The sequence below is a fragment of the Fusarium proliferatum genome (genome assembly GCF_900067095.1).
Source record: "Fusarium proliferatum ET1 genome assembly, contig: FPRO_scaffold001, whole genome shotgun sequence".
In the NCBI taxonomy this organism is placed as follows: Eukaryota; Fungi; Ascomycota; class Sordariomycetes; order Hypocreales; family Nectriaceae; genus Fusarium; species Fusarium proliferatum.
In genome coordinates, this window is record NW_022194790.1 from 1,153,586 (window position 1) to 1,166,020 (window position 12,435).

The following is a 12,435-nucleotide window of genomic DNA, read 5'->3' on the forward strand; positions in this document are numbered from 1 at the left end:
CTGCCGCGTCACGGCGCTTATGAGAAAGGCTAGAGCACATGGCCAAGAGACGTTTCGGGCGTCCCATCGGTGTGCCTACTGACAACACCATGAACCCTGGCTATGGTGGTCTAGACCCTCGCACAGAGCTTCTCACAGCCCAAATAAGCTAAGACATACAGTGCAAACCCAGGACGGATGAGGGATAACGAGCATTGTCCATGCTGTTTCATCCAATTTTGCGATGAGCTTTTTTGCTTTTCAATACGGAGCATATGTTCCCATTAACAGGTGAGCTATAAGCCCTGGCAAGACGTTGGGTTCCGAGGAAATCCAATCAAGAGGGAATATGAGCAATCTTGGCATGTTGGTAATATGCAGCCAGGGTCTGAAATAGAGATCCAGACCGGGCCAGCAGGTAACATGGCATGAAGCCAAGTAACGTCCGAGTGGTGTTGTACTGTCAGCAGCCAGCCCAACCCAGGTCGAATTCAAAAGCCTGTTTTGGGACTGGCTGCATTTGTCTAGGTAGATGGAAGACAAGAGATAATAATAGATAGGAAGACAGACGGTGGGTGAAGTTGAGTGGTTGTACAGTATCAGGTGCAGTATCGTCATGATCAACATCTCAGGTCAACATTTTCCATTCTTGTCAAAAGTGAAGCAATCCAGCTGAAGGAAAGTAAGTGCTGTGATACAGGTGGCTTTCCCTGACTCGTTGAGGAACGGATCTACCTTGAGGTGATACGACGGATATGAAAAGGGAAAAGCAATGATGTGAAATAGTGTTGCAGTACGATGGACACGAATAACAGTTTGTGGAGCGGGTGACTCTGGAGATGGGGGCTCGAGTTATCAATCAAACTCCATGAATAGCTAGTTGATTTTGAATTCAGCCAGACAGATAGACCGTCACGAGAAACTCATCTTTTGCAAGAGATTAAAGTCCATTGATGGATGGTTCCGGCCTGGGGAACCTTGCAGTGAGTGAAGCTCCAAGTTTGTTGCTGTGATTTCATTCTCAGCAGCCAACCCACTGGAACAGCCGCCACCAAGCCAGCCTAGACATCGCAGGGCTCTAGACCGTCTAATTGGGTGCTGGCATCTTCAGATATCCACTCTCAGAGAGCGTGATGTCGTCACCAGCGTCATAGGGCGGAGATCTCGCCTGGAGCACCATTTACATACGAGCAATAAATTATCTCCAGTGCATGCATGCATGGATTCCATTGTTTATCGAATCGTTGCGGTATGTAGTCATGATGGGATTCTTCCAAAAAAGAAACGACGGATGTAGATATGAGGTATTAGCCTCGAGATATGCGCAAATGATAAGGTAAACCGATGATGCCACTAACAAGCGACGAAGCACATGCATGGCATGGCATGGCACCCTAGCGCGGAGCATGGGTGAGAGAGGTGATGCCATCATCACCATCATCATCGCTGCGTGGGTGTGCACTTGGTCCCCTTCTCTCTCACCTTTCATTTTCCTGCCTGCGGTGAGTTGTGTCATTCTGTTAGGGGGAGAGGATACTGGCAGCTTTGTATCTTTGTATTGTATTGTATTGCATCGTACCTAGTAGACAGTGACGGACGGGATGCATTAGTACTCCGGTGGCTGTGACGATGTCGTGGGGACTTTGGTACTGATTGACGCTTTGGGTGACTTCATCGTGTGTCTATCAGCTACAATTGCACGCCCACGACTTCGAATAGAGTCTAGTCGACACGTTTTATGTCAACATGAGGCTCTATCCCTAACTCAACATCTTGACTGTTTATTTTCTTTTTCTCCCACTCATCTTGAGATTTCTGTTTACGAGCTGAACTTTGTGAACTGTACAGCGAGTCTCTTCATTGGATACCCCGCTATCACCACTACTGACTGGACTGGGCTGGACTGTATTTACCTCGTCGTCCATTTAGCTTTGACAGCCATCGTCATTCACCTTCACTGGCCAGCAGAGTCTTACAAATCCTTTGTTTCAGCTGCAATCGCATATTCAGCACATTCAGGACAATAGTCTCCGAGATTGACCTCTCTTGTTCACTCAGTGACCTCACTCCCCAGACCACAGCTAAGGTACTCACTCACTCGACTGGGCCTTCTAGCAATTTCCTAGGACACTGAATTCGACTACAAACCCCTGTGTTTTCCAAGGTTTCCCGCTGGGAAACGCCCCCCATCCCCACTCGATCCGCCTGGCGTTGGCCTAGAATCCTGCTAAAAGCTGGGCTGCCACTCCAAGTGGGCTGCCCACCCTTTCCCTTTCGTCACCTCTCAAATCTCGGTCCTCCCCCCGTCAAAAAGAAACCAGGCTCTACCTAACCTTGCCTTAACTTGCATTGCCTCGAACAAAAACAAGCAACCAGCGCAAGGCACTTTTATCCCAATCGATTTCCTTTTCCTGGATTCTTCCTTTGGGACGACTTTTCTTTTCTCTTTCTTCTCCATCCTCCAACATATGTGTCACTTTTCGACTCACACACAACGTTAACCATTACTCATCATCTCTTCACTAACTACCTTACTCGACTTTCTACGACACCCTCACATCAAACGTCAAACAAGAAACGCTCCTGTCCGCTAGAGTAGACCTGCTAAACCCCGCATCGTCCACAGAGCAGCCCAACCCTGTTTTCCTGCTTCCTGCTTCCGTCAAGAAATCTATCCCACTTCGTCTTTTATATAATAATATTGCCCGCGCTTTGCGACACACCAAACAAAGCTCGCGTTTACGATCACGACTCGCTACGACTCCAAGACGGAATAGCTCTAGGCTAGACCGGCGAATCCGTTTTTGCACCGCACATTAGAAGCAACTGCTGCTCTCAAAGACTTCCAATCGCCCATTACTTGCTACCAAAGTTCGCCCAAAGCCTCACGACCTTTTCTCTCACAGGCGACTGTCGCGCCTAAGCGACAAATTTCCGTGCCATGTCTACCATTCAGCAACTCAAGAACTTTATCCGGCACGGTATGTCCTAACCCACTATTCTGCCAAGTTTGGCCCGTTTTTATCAGTCGCTGACAATGGTTGCTTAGGCAAGCAAGCTCGTGCCGCTGCTCCTGAAGAGGCTCCACGCAAGACAGAACAGCAACAGGCGCCCACAGTCCAGCACAAGACAGCGTCAGATCCCAGTAACACCCACTACGCAAGGGCACAAGAGCCCGGGAACGAATATGGCGATGACGATTACTCACGCAGCAAGAGCAAGAAGCGCGTCGACGATGAGAAGCTCGCCAAGCTTATTGCCGAGGAGAATGCCAGCAAGAGCAAATTCCCTCGTTACCCCGGCCTCGAGCGCTGGGAGCTCGTCGACAAGATGGGTGATGGTGCCTTCAGCAATGTTTACCGCGCCCGCGACACAACAGGTCAGCAAGGCGAGGTCGCCATCAAAGTAGTACGCAAGTACGAGATGAACAGTATGCAGGTAAGCAAACATTGGGGTTGCCTATATCTGTCGCCCTATCTCCTTTTGTTTTGATGTTTCTTGTGCTTTTTAGTCGTCTGCTTTCTCTTTCTTTGGGTCCCCATTTACCAACACGGGGTTGTCCCCTTTCATAGGGCAATAAGCATTTACATCCAGACTTCAAGAAAGTCCCGAAGGCAGCAGAGGTGCGAGAAGATTCTCCTTACGTCACTATTTCTTTCCTATGTCCAGGCCGATGCTATCCCCGTCTGGAGTCAGTTCCTGCTGTCTTGATGGCGGGGGTGGCCAGCCTTTAGACTCGAGGACATGCGAGGCAGAATACTGACACTCCTGCAGCGATCAAATATCTTGAAGGAGGTCCAGATTATGCGCCAACTCGACCACCCCAATATTATCAAGCTCGTCGAATTCTCCGAATCGAGGCAATATTATTACATCATTCTAGAGCTTGCCCCTGGTGGTGAACTTTTCCACCAGATTGTCCGCTTGACATATTTCAGCGAGGAGCTTTCCCGACACGTCATTGTTCAGGTGGCCAAGGCTCTTGAATATCTCCACGAGGAGAAGGGTGTTGTTCATCGGTATGTCATGACTCTTTTTGGCCGGCTTGATGTCAGAAGTGGTGGTGCCCCTCCTGACGTCATTCGCCTCTGCACGGCCTTGGAATCATCACTAACATCCCTACCAGTGACATCAAGCCCGAGAACATTCTGTTTGAGCCCATTCCTGTGGTGCCTTCTAAGCACCCGAAACCCAAGCAGCCTGGCGATGAGGACAAGGTTGATGAGGGCGAGTTCATTCCCGGCCAAGGTGCCGGTGGTATTGGTCGCATCAAGATCGCCGATTTTGGTCTCTCCAAGATTGTTTGGGATAACCAGACCATGACTCCTTGTGGAACTGTTGGCTACACAGCACCTGAAATCGTAAAGGACGAGCGATACTCCAAGTCAGTCGATATGTGGGCGCTAGGATGTGTGCTATACACTCTGCTTTGCGGTTTCCCACCCTTCTATGATGAGAGTATCGAGGTGCTCACTGAGAAAGTTGCCAAGGGCCAGTACACTTTCTTGTCGCCATGGTGGGACGAGATCTCAAAGTCCGCCCAGGATCTTATCAGCCATCTCCTGACTGTGGATCCTGAGAAGCGATTTACGATTACCGAGTTCCTCGCTCACCCATGGATTGCCGGAAACGGACCTACTCCCCGAGAAGAGATGAAGAAGTCTGATGGTATGCTCCGGGCCTTTGATGCTACGAAATTCGAAGAGTCTGGCAAACGATACGACTTCCGATCTCCTGGCGCTGTTAACCTGCGTGAGGTATTCGATGTTGGTTATGCTGTTCATCGTCAGGAGGAAGAGGGCAAGCGAAGAGCGCAGATCGGCCCCAAGGGCACACCAGCGCGCTTCCTCGGCGGCCTCAACGAGGAGGATGAAGACGATGATGTCATGCAGATCGATGGTCAAGATAACACCGCTGCCAAGCCCAACGCAGCGACTCAGGCCCTTGAGCAAAGTATGCGAAAGGCTAATATCCGAGATCAAGAGCAGCAGCAACAATCTCGGGGTCGTGAGCGAGAGCGTGCTGAGAGAGGCTACGGCCAACATTCGGCAACGGTCGCCGCGGCTGCTCGACAGCAGGTCCGTGAGCGCAACCGCCAGCGAGGAGCATTCGAGCTCAACCTGGACAACGCTACCCTTCTGGGCAAGCGGAACAAGAAGGTTCCTGTCATGGGGGTATAGGAGCCCAATGATGTAGACTCAGCCGATGGTCCAGTAACAACAACACCCAAGCGTTTTAGCCTAGATGGCACAGTGTCGCCAAGACCAACACCTCTGCGGCGGCACTCTTCAGAGCTTCCTTTTATGTTTGAACAACATAGATGACTTGAAAGACCATGGGCCTGGGGTGTGACTGTTTCACATTGACTTTTGTTTTTGGAAATACGGAGGATGATAGTGACACCAGATATTGTCACGGGGGGTGCATTTATTCGGCATGGCAGAGGAGGAAACAGATTATTTGAAGTGCATTCAGGCGCAAGGAGTACCGGGTGATTGGCATGGCTAACGATACAGCCCGGGTCATTTTAGGACTCAAGACTATTTGCAACGTTTTATGTCATGTAATATTTGTCAAAGACCAGGGGCTATGTATGATTCAGCAGGGCTCTCGTCTCTTGGTATTTATAATCTCTCTGTGTGTATCTTTGTTGATGTCGTGAGGAGAGGTTGTGGCAACATAGGGTTGTGCAATATCAGTCATCCATAGGTTGGGAGTTTGGGGTTCTCATTTACGTATTGAATGACACGGTTTTAAGACCGAAGATATACTTGCTAGGATGCTAGAGATGTATGTTTATCGTCGAATTATACAATTGAGTTGAATCAATATTCCTCGTCGCCATCTTCCTCCTCGTCACTGTCCTCGTCTGAAACTGGGAAATGTGAACCATTGTTCTTCCTTAGGTCACCACCAGATGGCACATTTCCACCTCTCCGTGACTTTGCCGGATCAGCTTGATGTGTTCCCTTGGTACAGCCTTTTCGTCCACCTAATTTGTCGCAGCACGTCCAGCGGAACCCATCAGGCATCTCCTCTCTCATCTCAGGCGTATCAATCTCCCCATGACAATCCTCATCATGATCCGCCCAGAAATCCTCTGTGTCATCAACAATAAGTTCCCCTAACGTCATCAGCCTCATCGCAACAAACATGCACACAGAAGCGCAGGGGCTGGTTAACGTACCTGGATGGTAACGACACGACGTCTCAGTGTTATCTTGGTGTGTGAACGCCTGGTCACACTGAACACAGACAAACAGGTCGTTCATGGCTTTGCGCTTGAGGCCGGTCACTGGATTGTCAGCGGCTTTGACGGAGCGGTCGTCGAGGAGGGCGAGGAGGATTGCGCGGACGTGTTGTTCTGGTGCGAGATGGACCATTGCTTGTTCTAGTGTGAGTGACATTTTGGTGTTTGAGATGCTTTCAGTATGAGATGAAGTGAGATGAGTTGAATTGAGTAAGTGAGTGAGTGGGTGAGTGTAAGTGAAGTGACGTCTTGAATCGGGGTAAGTTGGGAGCTTGTTTTATTAGGTAGTGTCAGGGTGATATGCAGGGGTAGAGATACCATCCTAACTTTCCAGATTCTTCCAAGTCGACGATCACGACAATAAGTGAACTCGACAGTATTTTGATGCATTGGAATTTGGGAGTTATTGTGATATATTCTGCCTAAATGTCATCCCCATCCTCATAATCGTCACTATCAATTGGCTCTTCACCGCATTCTCTCCTTGATTTGGTTGGATCAGCTTCATGCCGCCCAAAGGTACAGCCGGCCTCGTCGCCTGGTTTATCACTGCAAGTCCAAACAAATCCTTCGGGGTTTTCTTCGCGCATTGAATCTGTGTCTATGGTCCCGTGACAGTTCTCGTCATGGTCTGCCCAAACATCGGCATCATAGTCAACCTCTAGCTCTCCTGAAACTCGCATGTCAGCTCTCGTGTTTCTGTACTAAAGGCGTTGATTTCTTACTCCAATGGTAGCAACAAGCATCTTTATCATTGTTGTCGTTTGTGTAAAAGGCCTCGTCGCATTGGACACAGATGTTAAGTTCATCTTCCGCCTTGCGTTTGCCTTTGTCGGAAGAATCATTGACAGCTTCCAGGCTCTCAAAGTAACTGAGGGCACGGGATTGGGTGCCACTATCTTGGCAGAGAGCTCGGAGAATGGCACGGACTGTAGCGTCTGGCGCTTGTAACATGTCTTCCAGATCAGACGAAGGCATGATAGATGGACCAACTGAATGCAGAAATGGCGTTTGATTGTTTGGTTTGTGGGAGTAAGGAGCTGAGTTTGCTCTTCCCGTGTCCTTGTCCTTTTAGTGCCACGGATTGACATGGTTGCCTTTCCCCCCGGGTTGAAACGCCAAATATTAAGACATGCCTGCTCGGGCACTTACATACATGCCCAATGACTAGAAGGCTCTACGGTAGATCAAGCCAAAGCCAAGGTTTATACCCGTGAAGGCAGATCGGATGGCGTTTGGTATTGACGATATTCGTGACTTACATCGCTTGGCTGTGAGACAGGCTTGATGAGGTAACTCACTGGTAGTCAAACATTGATATTTATGTATCTGTTTGCAATGCACAACCAAACGAGACGTGGGCTCATCTCATACTGTGAGTCTATCCGTTCACTTGTCTTTGTTTCTTTCTTTGTCTTTATCTTGCATCTTATCCTTTTCCTCCTTTCCTTTTTCCCCCTTCCTTTTTCCTCCCCTGCTGCCGACCATAGTCAGTTGGCAAATTGAGCTACGACTAGACTTCAGCTCATCTGTTTTCATCAATCACAATCCTTCCAATAATACCAAGCTTCATTTGTCTGTTTTACTGTAATTGAGATTATTGTAAGTTTCCCAATCTCAAGTTTGCCTACAGACCACTGAAATCGTCGCCAATCTTGTTAGTCTCCGGAAGTCTTTCACGATGCTCTTCATACTCAGATACCTTATTCTGTTTGCAACCTTTGTTTCTTGTCAAGAATATGGTCAGCCTGGAAACTCCAGCTGTGTGTCCGGAGCTCACATCATTGTGGCCAGAGGCAGTTTGGAACCTCGGGGACCAGGCATCATCGGAGCAGTTGCTCAGCAAGTCCAGCAAAGAATCCCCCACTCCGATGTCGTATCTCTGGAATATCCTGCCATCTATAATCCCTATCAACCTTCACAGATGGAAGGTGTGGCGGCTCTCTCTGTTGTGCTGGCGCAGTATGTCACGGTCTGCCCCAAGACGAAGATTATTCTACTTGGGTTCTCGCAGGTCAGTCCATCTAGACATCAATTTTAGCCCCATTAAGAAGAGCCTCGTGATCTTTTACTGACTCCGTCATGCAGGGTGCCCATGTCATTGCCGATGTCATGTGTGGTGCGAGTTCCATCGGATTCCTCCCTACCAAGCCCTCGCCTTTCGCCATTACAAACAACAGTCAGTCAAAAGAGCCACAAACCCCCATCACTCATACATTCTAATCCTCTTGAAGTTGCAGCTGTGGTTCTCATGGGGGATCCGAGCACTACCAAAAGCCAACCCTTCCATGTTGGAAGTAGTGTTGGCAACGGTGTAAGTACTGGGAAGCCTGCTAAGCATGATCGACAGCTGACTACAGATATTAGATATTCCCCCGTCAGAAACCCGAAGGATGCAAATGTGTTTCGGACAAAACAGTCTCTTTCTGTGACGCTGGTGATCCTTTCTGCGAAGCTGGGGGTCATGATCTGAGAACTCATATGAACTACGTGACTGCATATGGACATGCTGCCGCGGACTATGCTGTTAGCATGTTCCATAGAGCCTAGCATCTTTACTGAACTGAGTTTTCTTTTTTTGGAGTATGTACAGAAACGGATAAGACTGGAATTGATCTATCATCACTGGGAAGAATATCTAAGAATAAATCGTCATCGAGCCAGCAACGTATTTTGGATTTCTCAGATACAGTTGAAGTAAAATTTGTGGTGTGAGTGGTCCGTAGTACTTACTGCACAAACGTGTTCTTGGAATAGGGGTAAGCTCCCATTGATTGTTAACGGCCATGATAAACGAATCAAGCCCACTCCGTCAAGGACAATCTTGGCAGCAACTAACACAGTTTTCGAAGCATCCAGTTTAATCATGCTGTAATTCTAGCAAACATGGAGATCCAATCCAACCCCAGCACATTGCAAGGAACTAGCGTTGATTCTCTCCACTTACACAAACAGACAATACTAATATAAAGGCAGAGAGAGTTAGCTATTTAGTACGGTCGTTGGACATGTCATATATAATTTCTTTTCATCACACTGCTCATCCATGCTCTATAAATTACTATCTTCCATATATAAACCCGTCTGTTGTCGAGTTACGCAGACTATAGTGACCGAATCAAGAAACAAGTCCGATACCATCGATCTACCCCAGTCCCTGCAGCCGAACCGCAAAAGTTGCAAAGATGCGATTTGACAGTCGAGGTCCACGGTTTTGCTTTTTCCAACCTTCACTAGAGCTTCTAGAGTGCTGTTGTGGGTCTGCCGCTGCTACGCCGCTGCTCTACTATCTTGAAGATGGATATCAGATCGTGAGTGAGGTTGAGGTTACTATCTACCACTGTCTGCCACTGGCAGTGATCGCGTTCTGATTCTGCAGCTGCCACTGCGAGTTGGCACTGGCAGTCACCAAGGTGAGGCTATATATTCTCTTGTACTCTTTCATCCGCTCTTCTTCTTTTCCTCCTCTCTCTACTTTCATCCCGACTTCCACTCTACCAAACCTCATCACAATCAACAACTACACTCTCATAGAAAGTGATTACTTCTTCATTATACCTTCAGAAACTTGTCTTACGACTTCATTAACCAGAATTTTAATCAGCAACATCATCACCATGATCGCCTTCATGCTCATCGTGAGCCTCTTCCTTGCTCTGGCTGCGGCCAACACCACAGCCAACGCTATCACCTGCGCCAAGGGCGCTCATCTCGTCGTTGCCCGCGGCAGCCTCGAGCCTCAGGGCCCTGGTGCGATGGGTGTTCTCGCTGAGGAAATCCTCAAGCTCATCCCCGGGTCGGACATGGAGGCTCTCGTCTATCCCGCCCTGTATAATGAGTATGTCGAGTCTCAGACTGAGGGTGTTCGTACCATGACCTCGGTCATCAACAATTATGTCAAGAGCTGCCCGGACACCGACCTCATCCTCATGGGATATTCTCAGGTAAGTTCCTATCTTTGTCCTTGTGGATGATCTTGTTAATGATCCCTAGGGAGCGCACGTCACCATGGACACAATGTGCGGTGCCAGCTCCTCAGGTTTCCCGGGTACCCTCTCTCAACCTTCGTATATCACCGACAACAGTAAGATACATTCACTTAGTACATTTGAGAGATTGCTAACCTTTGACAGTTGCTGCCATCATCGCCATGGGTGACCCCAGTCTCACCGAAGGCCAGCCCTTCCTTGTCGGAACCAGTGAGGGTAGTGGTGTAAGTCTTCACTCATTAAACACATCATGAGCACAGCTGACAAATCCCAGATCTTCCCACGCAACCTTCCCATCGGCTGCGATAGTATCGCCAGCAAGACCGTTTCCATCTGCGACAAGGGTGACCCGTACTGCGAGGCCGGCGGCAAGGATCTCTCCGTTCACTTGAGCTACATCAAGAACTACGGAGAGTTCACTGTCGGCCACGTCGTCAAGGCGTGGAAGGCTCGCAACTAGGATCACTTGGATACATTCTTGAGGTTGGAGTTTGGGAGTAGACCAGATCGTTTTCGGATTGATGCGCAGAGAGTGCTTTGGAAATACCACCAGCCAAAGATGCTGAGTTTGGCAACACAGAGATACTGGATTGCTCTCACGAATAAAGACACTTTTGCGACATTACTGCTATCTTGTGTGATACGAATAAATTGCCTAATCTCTAAACTTGCGATAAAAAATAAATAATCTCTCAGTCTACATTCTTTGTCGTCTTATCATTAGAAACGAAGGAAATAAATAAAAAAAAAACATCCATCTAGGGTATCATGCGATGCGTAGCTGTAACCAAACTTTAACCCCGTAAGCGTAACCATAATCCATATCCATATCCATATCCATATCCATGCTGTGCTGTGTCGTGTCATGTCGTGTCGTGTCGTGTCGTACTGTGCCGCCGTAATTCCCCAAACTCCAAATCATTCCCCATGTCACTCAGTCTCATTGATCGCAGCTTATCTTAATACCATCCCTCGTTGGGAATGCTCCATCCGGCCTTTGCAAATAGAGGCACCGATTCTGGATAAGATAGTGTGAAGGGCAGCCAGAAGGTCTCCCTGGTCAGGTGAGGTATCCTCTCAGGGCGCAGCGCATGCTCAGGCAATCTGCACTGGATGATTCTCTTGAGGATCCAGATCATCTCGTGGGCCAGATTCTCCTGCCTGTCGCGGTCCGAGTGCTTGAGCTCATTAACATAGGTCCTCGCAAGCTCATCAGCCAGCCCCGCTAGCGACAACATGGAGACGGGGTTGCTGCCGGCGGTGCCTATTTTTAGGGCATGCATCTCGTTGAAATCGTAGGGAAACCTCACGCGGATCTGCTGGATGATGCCGTCCGAGGTCGCGACGCCCCAGACGTGTCGCTGCCGCGGGATGGGGATCATGCCCTGCGCCTTGGCCCAGCACTTTTGGTTCTCGTGCGTGTGCTCAGGACACACGATGCTCACTCTGTACGGCCTCGCCTCGTAGCCGTAGTAGACCATGGCCGCGAGACCGCTAACGGCGTAGGGGATGTGGCTGAAGCGCTGTGCTATCATGTCGACTACCTCTGACACGGCCTCGCGGTTCATTGAGCGGTCGTCGGAGAGGAAGATGGCTTCGTTGCTCCCCTGGTCCTGATCCTGATCCTGATCCTGTTGGTAGAGAGTATGTATACCATGCTTCTTCTGGTTCAGCTGCTTTGACGCGTTTGGTCGGGTATCAACAGCATTGCTGCGTTTATGTTTCTGATTGTGGCCCTCCCTTTGCAGGGATGTATCCTCTGATGGAGTCCGCCGTTGGCCTCTTGCTTGTGGGGGACGTTGACGTGGAGCCACAGGCAGAGGCTTCAGTTGCTCACTAAGACGATGCTGCTGCCCGCCTGACGCGTGTTGATCCTTGTGACTCTTTTTCCTTTTTGCCTCACGTTCTCCCCTAGAAAAATCATTGTCTCCGTAACCATTAGTACCGTGGCAATGGCTGCAATAAGTTCGCTTCTTGGGTAACCCAAATGGATTCTTCCTTTCCCTTTTGTGTCGCCCTCGATTTCGGTCTGGTAGAGGACACTCTCCTCTCACTGATTCTATACGGACGTCAGGTTCTGATTCAGAGTCAGAATACTTATCCGACGCAAACCAACCGCGCAGGATTGAGCGTAGACTTGTTCGAGAGCTCATGGTCGCCTGAACAAATCTACAGCTCTCTCAAGAGCAAGAGAAGGGTAAAAACTTACCTGCTTTT

The 12,435-nt window shown here is 49.1% G+C and overlaps 6 protein-coding genes across 6 annotated transcripts; 3 read left to right on the top strand and 3 right to left on the bottom strand.

The window, feature by feature from the left end:
- Positions 1 to 2,920: 2,920 nt before the first annotated feature.
- Positions 2,921 to 5,159, top strand: FPRO_01708 (uncharacterized protein; the record flags this gene model as incomplete). The annotated part of the gene is made up of 5 exons (XM_031228472.1): positions 2,921 to 2,960; positions 3,029 to 3,417; positions 3,552 to 3,602; positions 3,754 to 3,998; positions 4,106 to 5,159. The coding sequence occupies 5 exons, from the start codon at positions 2,921 to 2,923 to the stop codon at positions 5,157 to 5,159; spliced, it is 1,779 nt and encodes a 592-aa protein (XP_031074765.1).
- Positions 5,160 to 5,804: 645 nt separating this feature from the next.
- On the bottom strand, positions 5,805 to 6,386 carry FPRO_01707 (uncharacterized protein; the record flags this gene model as incomplete). The annotated part of the gene is made up of 2 exons (XM_031228484.1): positions 5,805 to 6,103; positions 6,167 to 6,386. 2 exons carry the CDS (start codon positions 6,384 to 6,386, stop codon positions 5,805 to 5,807), a joined length of 519 nt encoding a protein of 172 aa, XP_031074766.1.
- Positions 6,387 to 6,651: 265 nt separating this feature from the next.
- On the bottom strand, positions 6,652 to 7,207 carry FPRO_01706 (uncharacterized protein; the record flags this gene model as incomplete). Its single annotated transcript, XM_031228495.1, has 2 exons — positions 6,652 to 6,899; positions 6,955 to 7,207. The coding sequence occupies 2 exons, from the start codon at positions 7,205 to 7,207 to the stop codon at positions 6,652 to 6,654; spliced, it is 501 nt and encodes a 166-aa protein (XP_031074767.1).
- Positions 7,208 to 7,910: 703 nt separating this feature from the next.
- FPRO_01705 (uncharacterized protein) lies at positions 7,911 to 8,779 on the top strand (the record flags this gene model as incomplete). The annotated part of the gene is made up of 4 exons (XM_031228506.1): positions 7,911 to 8,243; positions 8,318 to 8,408; positions 8,464 to 8,543; positions 8,597 to 8,779. The coding sequence occupies 4 exons, from the start codon at positions 7,911 to 7,913 to the stop codon at positions 8,777 to 8,779; spliced, it is 687 nt and encodes a 228-aa protein (XP_031074768.1).
- Positions 8,780 to 9,846: 1,067 nt separating this feature from the next.
- Positions 9,847 to 10,678, top strand: FPRO_01704 (uncharacterized protein; the record flags this gene model as incomplete). The annotated part of the gene is made up of 4 exons (XM_031228517.1): positions 9,847 to 10,173; positions 10,223 to 10,313; positions 10,363 to 10,442; positions 10,493 to 10,678. The coding sequence occupies 4 exons, from the start codon at positions 9,847 to 9,849 to the stop codon at positions 10,676 to 10,678; spliced, it is 684 nt and encodes a 227-aa protein (XP_031074769.1).
- A 499-nt stretch (positions 10,679 to 11,177) lies between these two features.
- On the bottom strand, positions 11,178 to 12,371 carry FPRO_01703 (uncharacterized protein; the record flags this gene model as incomplete). The annotated part of the gene is made up of 1 exon (XM_031228528.1): positions 11,178 to 12,371. The coding sequence occupies one exon, from the start codon at positions 12,369 to 12,371 to the stop codon at positions 11,178 to 11,180; it is 1,194 nt and encodes a 397-aa protein (XP_031074770.1).
- Positions 12,372 to 12,435: the final 64 nt, after the last annotated feature.